Source organism: Perna viridis, chromosome 4 (genome assembly GCF_037379345.1).
Source record: "Perna viridis isolate PV_CMFRI_1.1 ecotype Kerala chromosome 4, ASM3737934v1, whole genome shotgun sequence".
NCBI classification, from domain to species: Eukaryota; Metazoa; Mollusca; class Bivalvia; order Mytilida; family Mytilidae; genus Perna; species Perna viridis.
In genome coordinates, this window is record NC_142448.1 from 9666899 (window position 1) to 9678610 (window position 11712).

At 33.2% G+C, this 11712-nt stretch overlaps 1 protein-coding gene across 2 annotated transcripts; it reads right to left on the bottom strand.

Annotated features, from left to right (window-relative positions):
- Positions 1-2722: 2722 nt before the first annotated feature.
- LOC148618770 (uncharacterized) lies at positions 2723-11622 on the bottom strand. 2 transcript variants are annotated; one of them, XM_088577966.1, is made up of 5 exons: positions 11476-11622; positions 8271-8364; positions 7059-7218; positions 6481-6621; positions 2723-5052 (listed from the first exon to the last, which is right to left on the bottom strand). In XM_088577966.1, the coding sequence occupies exons 1-5, from the start codon at positions 11595-11597 to the stop codon at positions 4907-4909; spliced, it is 663 nt and encodes a 220-aa protein (XP_088434092.1). In that variant the 5' UTR covers positions 11598-11622; the 3' UTR covers positions 2723-4906. The 2 variants fall into 2 exon arrangements, with proteins under 2 accessions (XP_088434092.1, XP_088434093.1); XM_088577967.1 differs by lacking the exon at positions 11476-11622 and adding an exon at positions 8894-8997 and having other exon boundaries at positions 4758-5052.
- Between the last annotated feature and the right edge of the window lie 90 nt (positions 11623-11712).

Genomic DNA, 11712 nt, shown 5'->3' on the forward strand with positions numbered 1-11712 from the left:
ACATTGTTGGTAACCACAACGCATGCTTAAGCTTTTTAAAGATAAGCAAATCCAAACATGACGAGGAACTATCATGCGCACATGTCTGTTCAGTAGATAAGATGTACGAAATAACTTTTAGAACTCTTGACAATAGCTTAATATAGGGTGAAAGCCGTGTAATAACAGTAAATTTATAGTTACCTGAACCAAACGAAGAAAACAGAACTGCATCAGATTTTTGTGGACATGGTTCCCACTAAACTTCCCATTATCGAAAAGGGCAGAAAGAACATCTATCCAGAACTGTGAGCATTGCCTTCGGAAAAAAAAACATAGCATTTCAATACGCTGATTTCCCGTATTTTTACCATATATAAAACTCTCTTCGCGATTGGTTAGAAATTCTTGCATTTGTGCAATATGTCTGTTTTCAGTCCCATATCTCCTCTTACAAGGTGTGGACAACCACCTCTTTTGCTTACTGATTCAATGAAGTACCCTGCAACTACTTTGGGGTCACTGCTGGTTTGATTTGCACAAAGCCATATTATGTTTCTGGAAAACCCGTCAATACATCCATTCATACAGATACCAAATTTCTTAAGCTTATCGTATGAGTCTACATGCCACAAAAAGTCCGGACCAGATGCAAAGTACTTTCGTCTACGGTGGCGACGTTTTAATCGAAAGTCGATGCCCTTTTTGTCCAAAATTTGCATTAAAATACTCACAGCCTCCCTTGAGACACATATTCCATTGTGAATACATCTTAAATGCATTGCGCGATATCCTAGTTGACTACCACCATCTAGTTGTTCTTGGATAAATTCAGCTACTACGAGAATACCATTTCGAAATTTGCATCTGAATAAGCCCTCTTTTCTGAATATTCTCTTCAATGTTGTCATACTTATAGTATAGCTAAAAACTCTAATATTTCAGAATATTTAAATCCAAGGTCAAAATAAAAGCGGCATATCCTTTCTCGGTCCATTTTTAATGCAATTGTTTTGGGATGTGACCGTTTAAATCGTTTATATACATGTACCAAGTTGATATAACAAGTTAGCTAAGTTGATATAACAAGAAAACTAAGTTGATATAACAAGATAGCCAAGTTGATATAACAAGTTAGTTGTTATAACAAGATAAAAAAAGAGCTTCACATGGTACTAACGGGCTTCCGTACAAGTGTAACAACAATTGTCACACAAGTAATATGTATTTCTATCTTCCTTTTTGTACATGTAGATAAAAACGAATATTAGCAAACCATGGTAACAAGGAAGCTCGTTGTTTCAGACAGATAACATCCAGTAAATTTAATATTGCACGACCAACATTGTTTTTTAAACAAGTTCTAACGTTTTCCTAAACAATTTTGTATTCCTTACGCAATATCAAATTGTTGCTGGCTGTTTTCCCAAAATGTATGAACGACTTAACTCAGCTCGATACACTTCCAAATAAATACTCAGCTCAATACACTTCCAAATAAATAAATGACCAAACGACGTTAATGCAAAGTTTGCTAGTATTAAAAGAAAAGTTCCATGCAATTAAGTGATCCAACCACAGGCACTTGGGCACGGATGGTTTCGACCAACCCCCTTTTTCTCGAGAACCTAATTTTCCGTCCGATTTGTTTTGATCCATTTACTACTTCCAGAGTTAATTTTTTTAATTATTATTAGATGATGGTAATTGGTATTTCTTTGTCATATTTACGCATTTTAATCAAATTAATCGGACAGAAATATTGGTTCTCGATAAAAAAAGGGGATGGTCGAAACCATCCGTGCCTCAAGTGCCAGTGAGATAAACCAAAAAATCAATCGTATAAGTTAAAATACATATTGATTTATCTTCCAGCAATTGTGCTACTTCTAAGTACCTCTACTTTATCCACTTAAAAAATCTTTATTAAATATTGCAATAAATGTTATAAAATAATGGCGTTAACTTTTTTTTTAGTGTCAAAAATTCATTTGCGGTATTAGATCGGCTTCATATCTGTCAGGGTTCGTCTAATTCTGTTGATTGACAGTTATGATTTTTCTACCCTACTTACAACACTGCCACATAAACGTATAAAAGAAAAGTTGTCATATCTAATAATAGTCCATTACTAAATCTGTAAATATGATCAATGCTTTCAATATTTTAATGGACAATATTTACATTCGATTTAGTACCAGTATTATTCTAAACAGACAGGTTGTTGAAATTCAAATGGGGACTAATTGTGCTCCTCTTATAGCCGATTTGTTTCTCTACTATTACGAATCACTGTTCATGGCTACTACTTAAAGATCCTTCACAACATGATCTGTTCTCTGAATTTAATATTTTTAAAATATCTTGATGGCATTTTTTAGTAATCCTGGATCGTTATGGTGTATCCATCTGCGCCATGAAAACTGATTTATTCAACTTGCCATGTCCATTGTCCATGTCAGTTTATGTCCTCCGATACAATTTTGTCCATGGATTAACCCTCTTCAATATATACACACCATTATCACTCACACTTCAGTATTATACCAAATTACCTTTCTTCCATATTACGAAAACAAATGATAATACAAACACTGCAAGTAAAATTAAATCAAGGTGTATTATAAAAACTTTTACTGATTAAACAGTTCATGTAAATGCAATATAATACGACCTATGTTAAATAATTATAACAAATCAGGTCTCCTAAAAAATAAACTAATTCAAACCAATTTGAAAACACTTACAACTTGAATGGGCTTTAATTGAAAAATATTTCCATACATGTCACTGTGGTGCAGAGAAATCATATACAAACAATATAAATTATCAAAAATTCAATCAAACTGTCATTAATAGAATATTTCATAAGACATTTCCATGCAGAAAATATAGACCACATCATCCTAACTATAAAATATTTAAAGCAGATTTCTACTTTTGATGAAAAAAACTCCTTTTGATATAATTTCTTTGATAAAAATGATAACTGTATAAAGCAATATTTTATATAATAATAGGAGATGTGGTATGACTGTCAATGAAACAGACATCCACCAAAAGCCAAGCAAAACCATTAAACTTCTACAGGCCACTAAATGGTCTTCAGTGATGGGCAAAATCCATACCATAAAGCAAGCTGTAAAATGCCCCAAAATAAATGAAGTGAACCCATTTCATAAAAGACTAAAATCAATCTAATCTATTCAGTCATTTTTTCACAACACATATACTGCTAGATATCTCTTGTCTGTTACACATGCATGCAGTTACTCAAAACTTGGTTGATGGTGACTTTGTTACTACTATTACATGTATATGTCATGGACAATTTGTAATACCAATACAACCATATGACACCATTTAAGTGGAGATATTCCTCAGATATAGTTGACTGTTTACATATATTAATCTTAAAAAATTGTGTTGTTCAGTAATGTCAGATGATTTCAGAGTCTATAGACTGTGACTCTGGGAGCATATGCATGAAAGAGATACACAATTGCGATAACGTAATGCTAATACGACTGCATACCAAATATAACACAAGTGGTTCATATTAAATATCTGAGTCCATAGCAATAGTCATTTCAATATAACAGTCATATCAACATCTTTACAGGAGATGTGACACAAAAATTAGCATTTTATAAATGATTATATTTATAAAACTACAGTATCTTTAGTTACTTGTGTAACAAATGTTTTCTCATCATGTTAGCTGTAAATGAATTTAGGATTTATTTGTGTTTTCACAATGACCTAGTTAATATCCATAAATGAAAACTGGAACTAACACTAAATTACCATATATCAAATTGCTACATCATTGGTGTTCTATCTCAATTCTGGAACACTGAAATTGTATTCATGTATGTACCTATTATCATTGTCATAATGGTGTGCAGGATTGGACAATTCAAGATGGCTACGTAATAGGTGACCCTAAGTGAGTTTAAGGGAGCTTTTCTGGTAAGCCATAAAAGAGCAATGTTTTTTATAGGTCAATTAAAATATTTGATTTCACCAAAAAAGATTTACAACATGAGAAGCTTCAGCAAGAGACCCTATTGGGTTATTAAATAAAATGATCAAAAACCAATAAAAATAAAGAGGTCATCATTAGAGACACAAATCCTCTATACTCCTACACACTTGGCAGGAGTAACACACAAATCCTCTATACTCCTACATTTAGCAGGAGTAACACACAAATTCTCTATATTCCTACACATGGCAGGAGTAGCGTTACATAAAAAATGTTGAAATCAATATTTTCATAAAAGATTGAGATCGGAACAGTTCAAAATCTTACCATGTGAAATTCTTTGTTAATAGTTCAATCTTACATTAAAGATCATAATGAAATATTTCTATGTAATCATCCTATAGAAATGGACCTGGTATCATCTCACTGTGGATACTCTAGATGTCATACATGTAATAGTTTAATATTTCTTACAGTGCTTATCATTTTCTTCTAGAAGCTGAGTCTAAATTGATACAACTGTAAGTATTTATTAGCTGCCAAACCAAAATTTTCAATATTTTCACTCTCAGCTGTAGAAGTCATGCAACATATGTAGCAGCTCTGCACATTTCAACCATTCAATTTTTGAGTTGAGAACTGTCACATGACCACATGGCTATTTAAAATTTGTATGGCTCGGGTTACTGGCAAATTTGAATCAATTTATCTTCAACTAAATGATGTAAGAGACTTAATTTTAGTACATATATCTGTTGTCATAAAAAAATTTTTAAAAATAATTTTTTGTGTCACATCTCCTTTGAATCATGTCTTCGAAAAAAATATCACATACATGTGGTTCACATACTATATGAATATTTCCAGTTACAATATTCAGAGTCCAATTCTAGCTAGACCCTTGTAAATCACATGGTTTGCGAGGGATTCACTATGATTTCAGTCTACATCTCTTTTTCTTTTCTTTGATATCCTTGCTTCACTACCAATATTTGTTTTCAAAACATCTGGTTCTAATGTCTTTAATATCTGGTAAGTCCACAAGGCCAGTTCAACATCATGTGCTGTCCATTTCTTATCATCCTCTGAAATAGAGACAATCTGTCATGCAACTAAAATGTCTTCCTCTTTCTTAAAGATAATAACTGTATAATGTAATTTCTTGTTAACAAGGAGTTAAATATAGATATATAAATCCTTGTTTTTAATTATTGCAATCAATTCCAAAGAATGAGATAAGTTTTCTTTCACATTCATTTAACCATACCGATAAAAATCTCCTAAAAAAAACATCTTAAAATAATAACTAAAACATTGTAAAATGTCACACAATGTACAACACACATGGAGCAAAGACACACTAACATACGCAAACAGTGCTGTCAGACATGGTACATGTAGACACATGTTTGACAAGGATAGCACTAGACTAAATGGATTCAATGATGAGGCCATACAGTAAATAAAGCTCAGTAACAAATAAAGTTACACACCTAGTTGGATGGAGTGAATGACAGACAAGTTTATTCAAATATAGAACCTACTCATTGACTGGTGGTATAGCATGAAAGTAATCATAGACTTCCTTGAATAAAAGTATATTGTCAGATCAGTGGCTTTTTGACATGCCTTTTCTGATTTTTCACATTAACTCCAGATTCTTAAAAAGATTTACAAGTACGTGAGTACTTCTCCATTTAAGAATCAGGCAAAGGTGTATAAGGTGTGGTACATGAAGAAAAAATACACAGAATTCTATTGCATTATCCAAGTATTCATCTCTCAAAACCTAAAAAAAAATTACTGTCAAAGTGTTTGTAAAGTTTGCCTTTTTAAGATACTGATAGGTCAAATTTAGGTGAAATGCACTATGGAAAAAATGCAAACTTTTTTCTTACATAAGCAGTCAAAAAATATCAACGTCACAAATGCTTCCGGTTATATTTAAATAGCTTTTCAGTTGTTTTCTAGATGTATCTGAATATGTTTGAGGCAAAAAATACCAAACTGAGAAAAATGATGTGCCACTCATTGCCTGATTCTTGCACAGAATGATACTTAACAATTCAACTATGTTATTCCTTTGAAAAAGGTATGTCTCCTCCTGTTAAAGTTCAAAGGCATATAACTCCCAATAAAAATGCAAGGGATATAGAATTCTTTGTAATATGCACTACTACACATCAGGTCCTCACCACCGACAGTTTCATGAAATTCAGTGTAGTTTCCAGGGAGTTTCACTTACAAAAGTGTAACAGAAAGACATACAGAACAAAAACACTGTTTCCCCACCAAAGTACTTTGCCTGACATTCAATGCAATTGTCCATCCAGAGTAGGGTGCTTAGCACCCCCTCTTTTTATGGGAAAATTTGTCATTTTAATGTGTAAAATTGACAAAAAATGGCAAATGTCCTAGTACCCCCTTTCTTGGAGGAACCCCCGTGTCTGGATCTACCCCTGCAATACACATTACTTCATCAGATCTAACAGTTATCTACACTGCAAAAATACCTTTGTTAAGCTTTTTCACCAAGCTCTTCACCTGCTCCATATATCTGTCATAGAAAGCAGGTGTATATGCCAAAGGAGATAATCCTGGTAATGCTAACATACTCTCATCTGCCATAAATGCTGCACCAACTGCTAGAACAGCTGTCAAGATAAATGAAGTGCAGTAAAACCTACATTAAATGAAACCTGTTTTGATCAGAGGGAATTAATGAGTTTAGGCAAATGTTCACTTGAAACTGAATTTAAATGTATTGAAATTGATATAGAGGGACTTCTCATCAGTTTATTGACATTCAAGGTTTTTGGTTTAGACAGATTTCATTGTACATCAATAAAAATCAAGAACGTAAGTAAACCATGTTTCCTTCATTTCATTTTCATTTAATCAGAAACAGGAATCCTACAAAACAAGCCATAGAAAGCATAAAAAAAGATATTAATAAGATTTGTAAGATACCCAAGAGAATAATAAGAAATATCCTTGATTTCAAATTAGTAGATCCAACAGTACCCTAAAAGCATTCTAATTCCTCACTGTCTGCATCAATGCAAATGAATTTATAAGGTACTTGTAATACCCGAAGCAGTAGCAGGTCCTATTGCTTTGAGAACTGACAATGCCTTGATAGCCTCAGACAAATTTGGCAAAAGTTTAAAAGCCTTCCTGCTAGCTGTAATGACATCATCTTCTGAATTAGTCTGCACTAGCTGTTCAAGTCTTGGTCGAAATTTTCCTCTCTGAAAAGACACAAGATATAACTTGTGTATGAACGGATGATAGCCATGTGTACAATGTATGGATAAAAACATGTTGTTAAGAATTATTTCATCAATGAATGTAAATTTTACGTTAAGAAAGAGTTAAACCATTATATTGTGCATTAAAAGGGCAGTCCTATGAAAACATGGAGATAATTGTGCCTATATATTTAATGTTCCTGAACTATGTACATGTACTGTTTGAATTGTGTGAATCAAGTGCAAGAAAAGTATGCTGATTGAGCATCATGTACTTACATGTATCTTGTGATTTGCAACTTTTAATTGTGCATGTGATTTGAGTGTCTTAAACATTTGGAATGTTACACATTACATAAGGTCTATTAAGCAGCAGTTTATTACATCATAATGAGCCTCAGTGGATGAGATGTAATATTCTGTCAAGAGGTTCAAATGCTTTTATGTAACAACTGTGATTTCATGTGAGGCCGTCATGGGAAATTGCAAATACTCTTTATTATCAATACCCTAAGATAAAAAATATCAGGCATTAAGGTACAATGGAAAAATGTTGGCAATGAAAATAATTATATGCCAGTAGATTGAGTAGTTTTTGAAATACTTGATGTACCAAGTTTTTAGCTTTATCATGAAAGTAGATAAGCACATTATATGAAATTTCCCAGCTGTCAATCTTGCTGACATATACATGTACATTGTATGCTGTTCATATTTTTTTCAGTTCTAAAGAATTAGATACAGATCATACAGTACATTTTACATATGTACAATGATCAGGCCAAAAAAAAGTCTGCTTCATGCTATAAGCATGAGAAAAGTAGGGTAGGTAGTAAGGAAATTATTTTATTTTCAAAAAAAAAATTTAATGTTGAGTTAATGGGGAGTCTAGACTTTAATTGTGCTTCAGCAAAAATGGTCACAAAATGTTTTAGGCACAAAAAATGAGATACATGTAGGTAAGGTAGCAAGCAGCACTTATTATTTTTGGCAATACATGAGTAATAGTGCACTTGTTAAATTAATATAACTCTTGGTTTAAAAACACTCACTGTAAGCTTCCATTTCATTAATTTACACAGTTCATTGTGTGTTATATATCTTTCTTTTCTTCCTTGAATAGACTGAGCAAGCACCTCCTGATACCTAATGAATAGAATTTTTAGTTTATGTAGTTTCCAAACGAAAGTTTACTTTTTCTGGTTCAAAATACAATACGAAGTTGTAACACAATTCGAATAAATTGTGCTTCTTCAATTATCTAATTAACACAGGCATTTTGTGTATCCATACATGTGTGATACACACAAAGCACAAATTTCACATGGACAGGAGGCAACAAACTAGTTTTGGACATTTTACGATATTCTTAATGAATCTGTAAAAGTGTGATACATTGTTGCGTATTTAACTTGATGTGTTATCTTACTGAGATAAGGGCACCCTTTGAATAACTGTAGGAGAAAAAATAACTAGCATTATCAATATGAATAAGCCTGTGAAGGCATGATACATTACATACAAAGTGTATAACATCACATAACGTTAACTTACATTTTAAGCACATAACAAAGATCAATAATGACTGACTTACCATACAGTACAATATAATATAAAATTGTGGGTTATCAGGAACAACAGATATGAGGCAGGAAAAATACAGTTAGCTACTTACATGTGTATATTCAGTTACATGTATTAAAATAACCCAAAGGAACACTGCTATTTAAGAGTTGCAAAGGACTTCAAGGATCAAATTGTTACATATATATCCTTGTGTCTGGAGTAGAAGGAGCAGATCATTGGTTGATCCAACTTCTGAGGACATCAAGGGACAGTGCTTTATATTCGCCCAATTCAAGAAGATTAAAAGTAGTTCATTGGAAGACCACCTTTTCAGTTATAGCTCCAAGACCAGGAATGTCATCCTTGTAAGGGCCTTGCTCACATTATAATATATGCAGCCATACTAAATGTATATAAAAACAAAAAATTAAGATGCATTGAACATGTAAAGCATGCCTGTTAACCTCAGAGAGTGGGTATGCTTGAGATCTCCCACATTTCAATTGTTTATTTTGGGAGATTTTGCATGATAATGTTTTTCGCACAAAAAAAAATTATCAGGATGAAAAACTCCTGCAAAATGTTTATAGCTCCTGCTAATTTACATTTACATGGAACTGCTTAGATAGGTCAAAACTTGATTTTTTACTTGTTTTAAAATACTGCAACTGTTTCATAATTAAACATGTCAAGTCTTATAGCACAAATAGAAGCACATTACTGCAGTAGGACTCATTGTTCAAGTCCAACCCAGAATGTTTCAGTTTCATTTGTTGAAGATAGGAGGTCCTATACCTGACATTCCACATTTTTGTCTTGAAAGGTTTATTTTTCGTTTTTTTTTCAGGTGACATTTCAGGTAGTTGTCATAATTGGGCCATTTTGTATTTTAAAGACCAGATAATAATTACAATTTTGATCCTCAAGTTTCATTTTCAATCCTCTTTGTCACAGTCAATTTCTCAAGACATTCTGGCATTGTCTATAAATACCTACATATGTATGTGATGGAGCATGTAATACACAATTAAAGAAGTGTCTATCTGGCTTTGGGGGCTTTTGTAAATTAGTCAGAGAATAAAAGACCAATTGAAAGTTGAAACATTTGTTTTAGCCCAACCCCAGAACATAACCCTGTTCCAGAAGCCTAATTATAAGGCTAGCACGATACAAAAAGTCTGTGACTGTGTAGTTACAGCAAGCTCTGGCATAATGTATGAATTCTGATATGAAAACTCCAAAGGCAGGTGTTGAAGGGATGTTGCCACAGATGAAAGGAAAGTTGACACTTTAGAATGAAGTCATCATGTTTGCCGTAAAGTTTGGTTGATAGTTTTCCTTTACCATAGATCTCTAAGTGTAGGTCAATATATGAGGCTGACTTCAGTGTCTGTAGTATCCTTTATATCAAGTTCTCTGGGGTAGATGTGATGTATCAAATCCCCAAAATGAGGATTGTTTAACGATAATATGTCATCTATATAGCGGAAACTGAGATTAAAGGATCTAGCTAAACAATGTTCTTTCTTTGACCTATTTCTTCACTTTATGAGCCTGACTTTATAGCTGATCTGATCCGAAAGAAAGAATATCGTTTAGCTTGATCCTTTAAGAATTTTCCGGAAATGTACCCAGAATTAGTAATTTCATAATTCCAGTCTTTCAACTTTTAATGAATTTGAGAGGCATATTTCAAACATACATGTACATTGATATTGATCAATGTCAAGGTAAGCCTAATCTGAACTTCTCAGCCTTTCTCATAACTCAAAAGTAAGTATTTAAATGTAGAGAAAGAGTAGTTCCGAAAAAAGTAAACAATTGATGACACATTGAAAGGGTACCTAAACCAACCCCTCCAAAAAGATCCTCCAATGAAATGGAGGAACAAAATAAAGTGTATGACTCGACCACGAGGCACTAAACGTTTCAGAATCATTTTGTAAATGTCTACACATGGCTTCAATACTAATTGGAAAAGGAATAGATGTATTGTCATGATAATGCAAGTAGGGATGGTGACGGCAAACCTCTAACCGAACAAAAAACTTAAAAAAGGATACACTTAACAGGCACTAGAAGACTAAACAACACACAAAGGCTAGTGATATCTACCATGCCATGAAAGCAATGAGTCTGAATATGAATCTGATATTGACTTTCAGCTAGACCCAAATGATAATAAAATTATGTACACTGTTGCAGTTAAAATTATTGCGTCATAGCAAGTTAATTAATTGAAGTTTGCAGCCTTCCAAGTTCTAAGATAATATTTTATGTTGTCTTCTACATGTAAGTTCCAATGCCCATTACCTGGCATCATTTCTATACATTTAATTAAAAAATTACCTTTTTAAAACATCCAGACTTAAAAGCAATAAAAAACCACTACAAAAATTAATGAAATGCCACTTTTATTAAAAACAAAACACCTTGTGTAATTCATTATTCAGTTAGGTTTCGTCAACTTTCGATCAAGGCTATGAAATCGGGTCTAGTAGCTTGTTTGCAGGTCTAGGTATATTGTCTACTAGACCTGTGGTCTAACCAAATATCAAGACTACTTTCGATCCCTGTACTGGTGGGGCTGCATATTTGATAGTGGGAGCAAGCCCCTGTGCCGGCTGTGGACAGGCTTACTGGCTTTAGTCGATCTCCAAGTGTAGGTCAAGACAAAGTTTGATTGTGTACCATGAATCGAGATGATATAGTTCCCTTTTCTTCTTATCGTTCAGACGTTCCGACTTCGCTTGGAGTGCTTGAGAATAATTACTTTTTAACCAATGCCAATCATCAATAGACAAGTCATTCATTTTTCGCGCAATTTCAGAGAGAAGGGAGGCAACAGCGATTTCGTATCTAGTAACCAAAAGAGTTAATAAAACAAACAGAGCATGACAACGTGTTCTTGTCACGTTCATTGTCTCA

Excerpts from the sequence above, each read along its gene's own strand:
- LOC148618770 (XM_088577966.1), bottom strand. The coding sequence starts at position 11,597 with ATGAATGACTTGTCTATTGATGATTGGCATTGGTTAAAAAGTAATTAT. Across the intron at positions 8,365-11,475 it reads CTATATCATCTCGATTCATG|GTATCAGGAGGTGCTTGCTC; the intron begins GTACACAATCAA and ends TCTATTCATTAG. Across the intron at positions 6,622-7,058 it reads AGGACCTGCTACTGCTTCGG|CTGTTCTAGCAGTTGGTGCA; the intron begins GTATTACAAGTA and ends TTATCTTGACAG.